Raw genomic sequence first — 14,452 nt, forward strand, 5'->3', positions numbered from 1 at the left:
GTGAGCTTTGATAGTGATGCTGTAAAAGGAAAATTACACTCAGAAGTCCAGTCTAAAAAAGCCCTTCCATTTGGCCCTTTATGACCTGGAGGAAACGGGCTCCCTTTCACGTACCCACAGTGTCGGGTGCTCGCTCCGTAGCCTGCACGGGTTCCCTTCTTCCACATCTCCACTTGCCTGTCCTTGTATCTGAAGAAACACAGATGTTTTGACCCCTGTTTTCACATCAGGTCCATAACAACCCAACAGCAAAAACAAACATTTCAAGATCAGTAAAAATATAAGCCACTAAAATAAGTCAGTAACTGGATAAGGGATCGACGGGGCAGGTGTGACATGGACAGCATTTCCGTGTGTGTTTCTCTTTGCTAATAGTGTCACGGAAGAAGTAGAAGAGACAGGTGAGAGCTTCTGGTGGTTTCCAGAGAGTGGCTTAACTAGAATCCAAAGTGATAGCATCGGAAGCGATGGTAGAGGTCATGTAATGTATCCCAACCTCCTAATTTTACAAATGAGAAACTGAAGTCCAGTGAGGCGAAGTGACTGGTCTGAAATGGTAAATAGTAAAGCTTGATTTAGAGCTGGAACCTTTCGTCTTCGTGTCTAGTGTTCCTTTTTCTGTGTTCGGGGAAGCCATGTCACCAAGTGGAGCAGGGACGTGATGGCTCTGACTCCGGTGGGATGAGTTTGGCCATTACTTTATCATCTCCAAATCTTTACCTGTTATGTGCAAGGTGGACGGTGCCAGCTGATTGGTAGGGGACATACTCCTACTGGAGAAAGGCGGGGTCACTAATGCCTAACACTTCAGTCATTTGTGTAATTCCCCTAAGGATTGGGTATCCATCATCCAAAGACACTGAGCCAGGTAATGAACAAGTAGTTTATTCATAAAGTGAGAATACTTGCTAAACCTATAGTGGGTTCTCAGCAAATATGTGTTTTATTGATTAACGGAAGGTTTCCAAGTTGGATATGTTGCTGCGGTTTTGGCAACATTTCCAGGTAGTAAAATTCGGTTCACATTTAGAAGAGTATTAGTCCCTTTTCATACTCTCTGGGATGTGTTGCCCCTCATTGACTTTCATATCCAGTTTCTCTAGGAGGGCTGACACGAGCCTCTGACGGGAATAGCTCACATTGGAATGTTTTCCTGGACCGATTTTAAAGTTGTTTTATCTTCGTAGGTTTGGAAGATGACACACAACACCAGTACCTTTTTCTCTGGCAGCAGACTAGTGGGTGAAAAAGTATGACACAAGTCTGAGGTTTGTGTCTGCTTCCCCAAGGTCAAGAAATTATCTCCTTGGAAGGCAACAATACTATGCATGTTATGAATTGTGTCTCCTTGGTCGGTGATAAAGAAAATGGGACTATCGCCACAGCAGCTGGATTCATGATTGAGCAAACACCACCCCCTCCTCCTCCTCCGCCCCCTCCACCTCCACCATGCCCCTATTCAGAGGAAGGGTTTCCTTCCTCTCCTCCCCCTCCCCCCCCACAGCCACTCCCTGGGGGGCCTCCGGTCCCTCCTCCCCCTCCAGGACTGCCCCCAGCTTCTCACTTGAACGGCTACAGCCACGTTGGTAAGAAAAAGCGGATGAGAAGCTTTTTTTGGAAAACCATTCCAGAGGAGCAAGTACGTGGCAAAACCAACATCTGGACCCTGGCAGCCAAGCAGCAGCATCACTACCAAATTGATACGAAGACCATCGAGGAGCTCTTCGGGCAGCAGGAGGATGCCACCAAGCCTTGCCTTTCCAGGAGAGGAGGGCCTTTAAATTCGTCCTTCAAGGAAGCAAGGGAGGAGGTAAGAATGGGACGTTGTTTTGAGTTTGGGGGTGTACGTACATTTCAAAACTTACTAGAAAAACTAAGAAATAACATAATGCAAGGGAATGTGCTCTGGGAATGATAGAAAGGGCCTTAGATGATGAACTTGAGCTGAGTAGTAACAAAGTGGAGGGAGCTTGCATGCCGGGCCCTCCCAGGCATCTCGGTGGAGTATGACCTCATGCAGAGAACATGCTCTATGGGGCCATCGTCTTTGGCCTCTCAGCTCTGCCCTGTCTCTGCACATCTGTGGTTTTCCCTGATGGAGCACTTCTGCTGGAGTCCAGGATTATTCGTCTCCAGTGAAACAAATTAAAAAAAACACACCACTAAGTTTCTGAACTTGGTCATCTGTGATGAACTGGAGCTTTCTAAGACAAAATGCCTTTTGTTAAATAGCATCATTAACTAATACACATCCTTAGGATTTTATCCTTAGTTTTTCCTCCACTTTTCTTTGCACAGTGTTGGGCAATGGCCTTTACTCCTTTGATCTCTGAATTGAGTTATAGCCATTGTGAAACAGAGATGTCCTGAGAGCCAAAGCATAAAGCTATTTTCAGATAGACTTTCTAGGAAGCATATTTCCAGTTAACACTCGGTGTTACTTTGAGAAAAAAATAAAGCTAACGAGTTATAAAAAATTAACTTGAAAGCATGGCCTCCGAGGTACAGGTCACTATATATTATAGAAACTGAGTCCAAAATTGCATTTGTATGTACTCTCTGTGTAGAAACATGAGAGTAAAAACTTTAAAGTCTCTACTTGCTAGAAGAAATAATTAGGAAACCAGGAATTAAAAAGAAAGAATGTTGCCCACCAAAAAAGAAAAAAAGGCAACAGAAATGCATCATTTTTTAATCTGTTGTAAGGGAGCTGCGAAAATAGGTCAGAGATGGAGCTGGTGAGATAAGAGTAGGCAGGGCTCTGGAATGAAGTAGCAGCTCCCTGCATTATTGAATTCTCAAGCTGACAATATTGACCTCTTTTCTGTCTGGCTCAGGAACATGTCAGCTTCTGTCCACAAATTCGCTTGGGGGCCTTGAAGCTGGTGGCATGTTGCCCTGTTGAAATAGCCAAGAGTCTATTTATTATGAAATGTGGAGAATACTGGGATTAGAATTCACTGTAAACTGTGACATAAATTTGAGAGGACATCTTCAGGAACATCCTTAGTGCTGAACACAGGCTTTCCCTGCTCTTTGCTTTATGCAAAGTTCTTTTACTGCTTAGCAGATCCTTTCAGTATTGGAAGAAGCAAGAAGTCATTTCCTAAGTACCCCAGCTTTCACCCCAGCTGCCAGCAGAGGTTTCTTATTGTACAATAGGTCATTTCTCACCAGTTTCTGAGCTCTACTTACTGAATTGCAAGAATTTTGAAGGAAAGAGTGGGTGGGCCCATGTGAGAAAAAGTGATGTCTCAGAAAAGCACCTGTAGCAAACAGAAGGGGGTTCGGCTCACCGTGCCTCTGGGGAGGCGGTCGGCCCTTGTAAATTGGGGACATTTATTTCGCCAAATGCTAGTTCAAGGGGCTATGAGGTACTTGGTGCTTTATGTTTGTGAGTTGAAGAGAGGTGAAGGACCTCTCAGAGAGGGAAGGAAGTGGCAGGGAGTTGCGGCATCTTTTCCCAACTTGGCAGAAGCAGAAATGTCCATTTCTAGGCCAGATCTAAAATTCAGGGGGGAGAAAGAATCTCCTCACCTCCCTCCCCCCCCCCGTATCCTAGGTACATCTTTAACTTAAAAAAACTGAAACTGAAATTATTTTGTTTATTTGTTTATTTATTTATTTATTTATTTATTTATTTATTTATGTTTTATTTATTTTTATTGAATTTATTGGGCGACATTGGTTAATAAAATTATATAGATTTCAGGTGTCCAGTTCTATAATACATCATCTGTATATTGTATTGTGCGTTCACCACGCCAAGTCAAGTCTCCTTCCATCACCATTTATCCCCCTATCTCCTCTTCTACCTCCCCCCACCTCCCTTTCCCTCGGGTAATCGCCATACTATTGTCTGTCTGTGAATAATTATTTTTTAATTGTGATAAAATATACATCTTAACCATTTTTAAGTGTACAGTGCAGTGGCACTGGAACATCCTACACTGTTGTACAACCACCATCCCCATCCATCCAGAGAAGTTTCATCTTGCAAACTGAAACTCCCAGCCCCTGGCAGCCACCCTTCCACTTTCTGTGGGTACTTCATTTGACTCCTGTGGGTACTTTATATAAGTGCGATCACACCGTATATGTCTTTTTGTGACTGGATCATTTCACTTTGCCCGCTGTCCTCAAGGTTCCTCCATGCTGTAGGTGTCAGAATTTTAAGGCTGAGCAATATTCCATTGTATGCATTCACCACATTTGTTTATCCAGTTACCCACTGAGGGACACTTGGTTGCTTCTACCTTTTGGCTATTGTGAATAGTGCCGTTGTGAGCATGGGTTTGCAAATAACTTTACTGTTAACTAACTTGTAGTTCCTAATCTGAGAGACAGCACACTAGAAAGAAAAATTCAGTCACCATCACTATGTGAGCAAATGGCCTAACTCTTCAGTTCTTCAGTACTCAGGTAGGGCAAGTAGTCTAGGTAGATGGATGGATTTAAATGCGTATTACATAATATTGTCACATAACAGGATTATCCAGAATTATTTTCAATTTTCCATGCTATCTCCAACATGGCTAGAAATATTACATGTACTTTTATTTTCAATAAAGAATAAGGATGTACATTTTTCTTCCCTCATTAGATTTTCTTCTAAAGCAGTTATGGCTCACACAGGGGTAGTCTGACAAGGACCGTGATAAATCTCCCAGTTCACTCTGCAGTAGGTGAAGCCCAGGGCTGAGTAGTAGTCCTCACCGCCTGTCTGTGTGGACGGGAGAATGCCCTCCAAGGCCTGTTGGGCAGACAGACCCATCCCAAGCCTGGAAACATGGCATCCAGCTCTTACCACACAGGCCATAATGCTGGAGGCTCAAACCTGCCAAGGATCAGATTATGTCCCCTGGAAATGTAATAATATGGGGCAGAAACAGCCTGCCGTTATGTGGTTGGCTCCTACTTTAAAGGGCTCATAAAGCATTACAAATAAGTTCCATTATGCTCCAAAGGGAGAAGTTGCTAGAAGATAGAGAAGTGCTGGGTTTGGAAATTGCAGAATTTAGGAAGAACACTTCAGATAGTAAACTGGGACATTTAATAAGGGGGAGCGGTTATGAAGTATTACTATCCTTGTATCTTTGTTACCTAAAAAATTAACTTGAAGAGGCTACAGATATTACAATAATAATTAAGCTGTAATAAAGTAATTAGAAATAACAGATTTATACAACTGGTGATAATAAAAAGAAGATTCAGCTCAAACAACACTTTTTCCCCCCTCAAATCCCCTGATCTCGCCCCTGAGAAGTTCCTCGTTCAGCTACTGCAGGTGCTCCTCAGCCCCCTCAGAGTCCCACACTTGTTGTTGGGTCTGTACTTGTCTCTCTCTAGAACCTGAAATCTCCTAAGGGAAGGGACAGTCTTAGCCATTTTTTAACCAAATGGCTAAGGTAACTGAGCTGACATAACTGAACCAAGGGACCAAAGGGACTGTCTTACAAGGTGTCAGTCAATATGATAGATCAAAGTTGGGATTCACAAAGAAACCACAATAAGATGAACAAGGTCTGGGGGTCTAATGTAAAACATGGTGACTGCAGTTGATAACACCGTATTGTATAATTGAAATTTACTAAGAGAGTAGAACTTAAATTTTCTCACCAATAAAAGAGAAAAAGATAAATATGTGAGATGATGGATGTGTTCCTTAGCTAGGTGGGGGAAGCCTAACTAAAACCGCTTCTTAGAAAAAGAGGAATGGAGAGAGAGGAAAGAAGGATGGAAGGAAGGTTGGTTTCTCAAAGTTTATGAAGCGTAATGCTTTATTCTCCCACCCTGTAACTCAGGTATCAGCCATTCTTTCTCAACTTTTGTTATGATCCCAGTATGTGGTAGAATTCTGGGACACTCTCAATCCAGAGCTCTAGAACCAGGTAGTAGTGTTTGAAATATATTTGAAAGGGGAAAAAAAGCAAAGCTTCAACTGGGTTTTTATTTCCCCCCCCCCCCAGCAAAGTTGGGGAGGAACATTACCCACTTGACAGCCAACCAAAAATAAAAAGGAAAATGAAAAACCATTAAAACCCAAAAGCTAAATCCATATTGGAGGATTCAGAAAGATTTTTTTTTTTCAATTTTGCTTTTCAGAATTTGACATAGGATTGAAATAACCAAAAGTGATTTAAAATTTCCTTCTTCCACCTGAAGACATTACACTAAGTGAAATAAGCCAGTCTCAAAGGGACAGATAGTATATGATTCCATTTACATGGGGTACCCAGAGTAGTCAAATTCCTTGGGATAGAAAGTGGAAGGGGGGTTGCTAAGGGTGGCGGAGGGGAGTGGGGAGTTAGGGTTTAATGGGTCCAGAGTTCAGTTTTGCAAGTTGAAGAGATCTGTGGATGGACAGATGGTGATGATGGTTCCACAACAGTGTGAATGTACTTCATGCCACTGGGCTGTACACTCAAAAATGGTTAAGATGCTAAACATTGTTATGTGTACTTCGTTACAGCTAACAAACATTTCTTCTTCCTTTAGACTGCAGCGATGGGGAACCTTTTTTCTGCCATGGGCCATTTGGATATTTATAACATCATTAGTGGGCCATACAGAAACATCAACTTAAAAATGAACTGTGAAAAAAGCGCCTAGATTTATTGAATTTTGAGTCCCACCTGTGGTTGCCTTGGCAGAGCCAGACCAAATGATTTTGGCCTGGGAGCCGGACATTCCCCACCCGTTTTAGAGAGTATTGGAGGCAGATTTTGTAGTGGGATGACATGAGGTGAAAGTACATGCATTGTAGTAGAGGAAACTAGGAGAGCTTGCTCAGAGGTGTCAACAAGAGGAGTGGGGTAGCCATGCACATCATTTGTTGAGTACACAGTACTTACCCTGGTCTCAGTGCCTCCGAGGGTGTTAAAACAACCCCAGCTACCCTGGCCAACTTTGGGGAGACTGCTACTAGAGCAAGTCCCCCTCACATCCAGGTGGGACATCCTCCGGATGGGATGAGTTGAACACGTCACCTCCTGTTGGCCAGGGATGATGTAACTCCTGGACGCCCACTGGCTGTACCTGCTGTTGACTTTAGCAGAGTCCTGCCTCCATGTGCTGCTGTGTCCAGAAAAGCAGATAGAGTGATTGGAACTGGTGGGGAGAGAGGGAGCAGTCGATTCTTCCCTCTTCTTGGGGCAGTTTGTCTTAGCCTGTGGAGCCCGACAGCGGCCCACATGTAGAGTTCACGGCTCTGAATGATTCCAAACCCCAGCATTCATTTCTGAATTGCCCAGCTTTTTGAGCTGGCGAGCATTTGGGAAGTAAGATAAGCTAATTTACATGTGTAGTGATAACCCTCATTGAAGGACTTTAACAAACACTTTTATAACACTGCTTTGGAAGGATCGAGTGAGATAACCTGTAAGAGAGACTGCTCACACTCTAGGCAAATCTGAGGACGCCCAGAGGGGCGGTCCCCGGAATGTTATCAGTTGTCTGGTTTTCCTGTGTTTTTGAAGAGGTGCTGGGCTGTTTCCCCTGGCAGGTGCTCAGTCGTGGCCAGCCCAGGTTTTTCCTTAAGAATATTGCTGAATTCTCTTGGCGACATACAACTCTGGGGTCACCAGGGGACTTGGTCAGTCCCGTGGATGGCTTTCTTCAGATCTGCCCCCGTTTCTGATGAAATATCCCAGTGCTAATACCTGACTGGTGGGGGAACATTGGCATCTTCTCTTTATTCCTGTATCTCAGTGATACTAAAACTCACCAGAACTAGAGTGAAAAGGAACCAGATACACCCAGGCTAGCATTTCAGTTCTAGTATTGCTTTGGAGAAGTTATTAAAACGACATTTCTGAGGCTCAGTTTCCTTAAATGGCAAATAGTAGTAATGAGAACAATGTCTCCATCACTTTTCCAGCAACAGGAGCTGTGGATCTCTGCCAAGCGTCCAGAGTCCCAGAGGGCTGAAGGATGGGGATGATGTGGGTGGAGTTTGGGGCATTGGGGACTCAGAAGGGTGCCACCATCAGGGGTTAAATATAGCAGGAGGTGGTAATTTAATGAGAGAAATATAAAAGAAGGTATTTCCCCACTCTGAGAAGTGAGTGCAGAGAAAGTTTTCTGTATATAGCTATATCAATATACATGTTCGTTCTTGTTAATTTATGAATTATAATAAACACATGGTTATCTGCTGTAATAACTTTAGATTCCTCCTTTTGGTATGAACTTTCCTCTTTAAGGGGTGATAACTTTGACAGGTTTCCCCCCACTCTTTCTTTTCTCCCTTCCCTTCCCTCCCTTCACCCTGAACTTGGACTGCAACCCCAGGGTAGGATTCCAATGAGAAGCCGGCCCTTTTAACTTGGGAGTTTATTTTATGGTTGGCAGGTGATTGTGTTAACATGAAATAAACCCCTAGGATAGTAAATAATGTGATTGTTTAAGAGTAGTCTTCAAACGAAGGCAACCATACTCTTGTAAAAATTTAACCTTATAGCCAGGAAGTGCCATTAACTTTGGTTAACAGTCCTGCTAGTCTTGCTGTTTCCTATAAACTTAGAAGCAGGCCCAGAGATCAGGAATTTAATCTGAAACCTGATTCTCTTTTGTTCGCAATGAATCACATACATTTGGAAAGGAAAAGCATTATAACAACATTCCTATTTTAGTCAGTCTCCCTTTACCAAAAAACAAATGGAAAAAAGTTCAGCAGTTTTAAGGCTATCTTTCCTCCCACATCCTGCATATTTACTTCCAGAGAAAGACATGGCTTTGGTATTTCATCCCCTGGCCAAAAAAAAGTTCTAATTTCTAGTCTGATAGAACTCTTCCAAATTATTAATTTTGAACAGCTAAAACCTATTGCAGCCAAAATCTGGGTTTTGATGGTATCCTGGAATAGCCACCATATTCTATTACATCCAAGATGCCATATATTGTAAGACACATCCTGATTCCAGAGATGTTAAAATGCAAAAAAAAATTAATGTTTTTGATTTGGTGAAATACAGCACAAGTTTCCCTTTTTAAATTCTGAGTAATAAAATGTAGGGCACTTTCTTACCTCCTCCTAAAAGGGCTGTTGGACATACACAGGGTGTCCCAAAAAAAATGTATATACACTAACAGCTGATACCTCAATTCTGAAAGTGAAATGTATTTTAATAAACACTGCCTTTAAAATTATTCAAAGTGTGTGTATACGTTTTCTTGACACACCCTATATATTCCTTTTCAGTGAAAAGGAATTTTTCTTTTAGAACAAATTAAGAATTTTGTTATATTTCTTTTACATCCCTGAATCAGGGTTGAGACTCACTCTGAAATCACTTCAGAGTTATTTTTTACTTTCTCAGTTCAAAGCTCTTGAGTCTTCTATGCTAAGACATTTTTTCCAAATTAAAGCTTTTAAATGTGGACTATATTAAGAGGAAACTGCTATATTTAAAAAATTAAATATATAATTTAATAAAATTATATAATAAAATAGATAATGCATATTTATTACAGTTATCATTGCAGAATATATCATTGCAGAAAGTTTGGGGAGATGACAGTATTTTACTATTTGTAAAACTCTATTAGGCATATCAGTTAATCACCAGATTTACATATTGGCAATTATTCTCCTATAAATTGGAATTATATTTTGATATGTTTTAATTTTTTTGTTTCCTCTAACTCTTCTTATTTGTTCTTGAATAATCTTATGTGTCCCTTTTCTTTTTTCCAGATTACTGTCTTGGATTCAAAACGGAGCATGAACATTGGAATATTTCTTAAGCAATTTAAGAAGTAAGATTTTTGCACATGATTGAAACTTTAGTCATACCCATGCTGTCAGCCTCAGAGTCCATGGGTGTGAGCTGAAATGCAGATTCTAATACAAGTGAAAGTCATTCCTCACGCCTTCAAATCCTTCTTATACACATGGCTTTGATGAGTCCGCAAGTGCCACTTTCTGCTGTTTTTCTTCATGAAAACCCAGGCCGGTGGCTTGAAACACAGGGAGAATTGCCCCAGGGTGTCTAGTCAAGCCTATCATGTCAGGGAATTTATAAATTCATCCACAGTGTTGCCCCTTGGGTGGAGGTTGGACTGGTGAGTCAAGTAGTGGTGAAGTTCACGTGTTCTAGGGTGGAAAGGAGAGGTCTCTACAGGAGTTTCATGAGACCCAAGGGGATGGGATTTTTCCTCCCAAAGAAGACCCTAGTGGTCATTGCCACTTTGAACTCTCTGGAATGCCCAGGGGTGGTTTTCTGGGTGAAGGGGCCTCTGAGTGGTGGTTCAGGATCCCCACTTTTCCTGGCAGTGGGTCTGTGGCGATCACTCACACAAACCTGCCTGTTAGACTGGGAAGAAGGTGGGGTGGAAAGGAGGGTGGAGGTGATTTGTTTTAATTTCCACTGGCTTGTGTTTCTTTGGCACTCCAGCAAAATTGAAATGGAATCTGATTGTCTTTTCAAGGTCTCCTCAGTCCATTGTAGAAGATATTCATCAAGGAAAGAGTGAGCATTATGGATCAGAGACATTACGAGAATTTCTTAAACTTTTGCCAGAGTCAGAGGAGGTAAGGAATTTGGTGTGTGAGTTTTAGATGTTCGGAGTGATGATAAAAGCTTAATGTTTGTAGGAATGTCAAAAGTCACCTAAGAAGGGAACTCTCCTACCCAGAGCCAGAGTTTTCTCACATAAAATTAAGAAAGCGACCCAGTAGAGAGAGTATGGGTTCTGGAGTTAGAGTATCTAGTTAGGGTTTAAGTTAGAGCTCTACCCTTTATTGAGAAACTTGGGCAAGTTTCTTAACTCCTGTGAACTTTAGTTTTCTCACCTGTAAAGTGAGGATATGATGCTTACCTCATTGGATAGTCAAGATACTTAAACTGTAGTTGTGCATCTAACATGGTACTTGGCACATGGAAGCTTAATACATTTTATTCCATTTTCCATCATCTGGCGGTGATCTTTGCCCAGGATGAACCTGGATTGTTTTATAATATGTATACTTAAAAACAATAAAGACAGAGAACACCGCTCTTGGATAAAGATGCTCTAAAATTTGGGGCCGTGGGTAAATTGTTAATGAATGTTGTCTGTATAACTGACTAAAAGGTGGAGATTGCTATGATGGCAATGTAGTACCACAATACAAAGTTACTGATTTTTTTTTTTTTTTTGGACTGAATTAACTGAATTTTTGAATGGTTAGGAGCTTGATAGAAAAAAACAGAAAAATAATTTTGTAAAACCTTCCAAAATTGTAATATTGCCCTTTATTTCTGAAGAAGTGACCTTTGGAAAAATTTTGTAAGAAATTACATGAATATCTGTGCTTATAAGCATTTGAATTTAGTCTTATAAAGTAAAAAGTATGTTACCCTTGTACACATACTGCTAGTTCCTCCTTTTCCCATCCCACTTCTCTTCCCACACAGGATTGGTGGAACTTGACTTTAGTACTATTAATAACAATAAGAGAAATGTATTTATACTTTTTACATCAGTGATAAACTCACAGTGATAAACTCGAGGGTCGTAGTGCATAACTAGATATTCTAGGTACATCTGATAGTCTCAGCCTGTCTCTACCGTGGGTTTTCTGTTTGCAAATTAAATGTAACTTATCTTAGCCAAGATTAATTAATAGCATTTATTAATGTTAATAAAAGGGTCTTAAAGTATTGAGGAAAAGGAACATTAAATCATCATTTACCCAGATCTTATTTACTGAACACTCTTTAATTTTTCTTTTATGTAAAGAATGGAAGTTCCCAAATTTTTAAATTAGGGTAAGTATGACTGGATTAATTTGGATTTTAAAAAAGATGCAGTTTTTCTCAAAATCTTATTTCTGCTTGGGCTTTTTGCATGACCCCTCCTCCGGACTGCCTGGCACCCACTCCTAAGCAACCTTACCGTTTTTATAAGTGAGGGTCAAATTTGATGGCTCAGGTGAACGTGCTGTGAAAAGCTCTAGATTTCTCATTAAACAGAAGTCAAGCCTGAGGGAGGCTGCCGGCTACATGCTGTGAAGAGGTGGGAGATTAAATACGGTTTTCTTAATACCTTCATTTCTAATTTAAAATTCAAAGATTTTTTTCGGGAATGCAAAGGCTGTGGAAGACTCAGGGATTTTTCAAAGAAGCAACGTAGCTGTCAAACCGCTCATATTTTTGAGTTGTGTGTGGGATGATTCAAAGGGAAGGAAGTTAAGGGCAGGATGAGTAAAACCCACCCAAGGCTTCCCTGAGTCCCAGGCGCGCTCACCCCTGGCAAGCGGGGGATCCCGCTCTCCCTGCCCTGAGCCGGGCCCTGGTTTCCCCATCACCCGCTGCTGCAGGGTCATTCTCAGCCTGAATATCTGACACGCTTGGTCACGGGCCTCCTTGTTTACATTACAGACTCTGGGCTTCAGCTCACCACACCCTCCAAACTCAACTGGGAGCTTCCCTCAGCAGGAACACCCTGACAGCCCTCAGGGCCACTTGGCGCCCCTCCCTAACGCACTCCGGGGGATCTGTGCTGGTAGAGGGAGGCCCTGTGAAAGCCAAAGCCACCTCGTGGCCCATGCCCACTGCAAGGACAGATTGGCTCTTTCGTGAGTGCTGTGTGGCCTCTGGCACCACCCAGACCTAGGGCCAACCCTAGAGTCTTTGATGGAGGGTGGAGGGTGGAGATGAGGCCAAGGAGGAGATAGGGCCAAGTGAGAGAGGGTTAGGAATGTGGCAGAAATATGCTAATAAATGCATAAGTGTACGAATAACCGGATGTTGCTGAGCCTGTGGGATAACGTTCTGTGCTCATTTTTAGCACAAGAAGGGTCTAAACGTTTGTTGAGTGGTCCCCCATGTTCCAGGCACTGGACAGGGCAGAATTCAACCAAGTGAGATCCTATATTTCAAGTGCTTGGCCAAGTGTCCAGCACACAGACAGTCAGTAAATCATTGCTCTGATTATTTTGTGTACCATTTTGACTTAATCCTCAGTGACGTAAGAGAGTCCTCATTTTACAAGTGAGAAACTGAGGCTCACCTGAGTTAAGTAGAACGTGTGGAGTGTCGCATGATGGACAGGCCCTGGAGGAAGGTGGACTTGAACCCTGGTTGGTCTGACCCCAGAGCACTTCCTTCTGCTGTGCTTGGAGGAAGGAAGGAAGGGCAGAGGTTCTCAAAATCTCAGAAGGTTCTCAGAGAACCTCCCAGGCTTTTCATCACCTCCGCTATCACAGTACCAGTGTGAGTGTCACTCGAATAATACTGTGATCTTATCAGCTGGCGGAAAAATATGAACGGAAAGAGCCCTTTTCTCCTCTGCATTCTCAGCTGACAAGCCAACCCAAGGTTAATTTGTGTTCAGGATTCCTCTGCCCTTCACCACAAATCTTTTGTCTGGTATGTGTGTTTAACTTGTGTGGTTAAAACCGGCAGAGGAAGAAGGTAGACCCAGCAAGGGAAGAAACGGACTATGCTCTGGGTCCAGCCACGTATTCCTGTGCCTTGAGGGGAGGCTGGGGTAGGAGCCAAGTGGGCGGTGCAGGAGACCCCCGCCCAGCTGGCAAGCCCTTCCCTCTGATGGGGCTGGTACCCTGTCATCATCTCAGGGTCAAGCATGCAGGGCTGGAAGGTGATAGAAGTGTTCGGTTCTCTCTGGGGGCCTCCTCTGACACTTTATCACCTCATTCCTACCTTTTTTGTTTACTCTGCCCCTGGGAGGGGAATGACAGTGGGGGAGCCCCAGAATCTTCTGTTGGACTGTGGGTGGGAAATCCTGCTGTTTTAAGGCCATGTGAGTGGAATTAGATGGGATGAAGGAGGCCTGCCTGGGGAATGTGTGAGTCTTAAGCATGCACTTTGCTATTAGGACAGAACCAGGCACAACCAGGTCATAATGAGAGTCACTTGGCTCAGCTAGCAACATCATGCCTAACAATGTTTGATAAATGCTTTTTGATGATGATGAGAATGCATAATAATTATAGGGTTGGTTCACCTCTCTTTTTCACCTTTCTACCGCTGTGAAGGTACAGTAATCCCTCTTAATGAACATAAATCCCATTTTGAAATGGAATTAAGAACTGTATACACAGTATTTAAATCAAATACTATCTTTTCATCACCATTCTCTTGAAATCTAAACATTTTTAGCTCTTTACATAAGGGAAAGAGATTAATCTTTGTTCAGTTACAGTTTAGCTCATGTCTAATAGAAATATCTACCAAGATTACTTAGCATGACCTGTTCTTATGCTTTAGACAGAAAACTGCTGTTATTTTCAGCAGTTTTGCACACACTACATATAAGGCCTTAGAAAAGGTACAACCTCACTCTGCCCCTGCCCAAATATAGTGAATTGTGAGACCAGTTCAGAAGGGATCAGAATTCATCCCATAGCTTTCTCAGCTCAGAAACAAGGCTCTGATTTGGGGCTTAGCTACACCAGAGGTTCCATCTGCCCTTTAATTTAGTGAAGCTAAAAATGCTAAAAATC

The 14,452-nt window shown here is 42.3% G+C and overlaps 1 protein-coding gene across 1 annotated transcript in view; it reads left to right on the forward strand.

Moving 5' to 3' along the window:
• Positions 1–1,236: 1,236 nt before the first annotated feature.
• Positions 1,237–14,452, forward strand: part of FHDC1 (FH2 domain containing 1) — a 32,667-nt gene continuing 19,451 nt past the window's right edge. Inside the window, exons 1-3 of the mRNA XM_081137555.1 lie at positions 1,237–1,810; positions 9,698–9,759; positions 10,432–10,534. Of these exons, the coding sequence (XP_080993681.1) occupies positions 1,325–1,810; positions 9,698–9,759; positions 10,432–10,534 (651 nt within the window). The 5' untranslated portion in view covers positions 1,237–1,324. The remainder of the gene's footprint in view (positions 1,811–9,697; positions 9,760–10,431; positions 10,535–14,452) is intronic.

Source organism: Miniopterus schreibersii (genome assembly GCF_964146895.1).
Source record: "Miniopterus schreibersii genome assembly, chromosome: 4".
In the NCBI taxonomy this organism is placed as follows: Eukaryota; Metazoa; Chordata; class Mammalia; order Chiroptera; family Miniopteridae; genus Miniopterus; species Miniopterus schreibersii.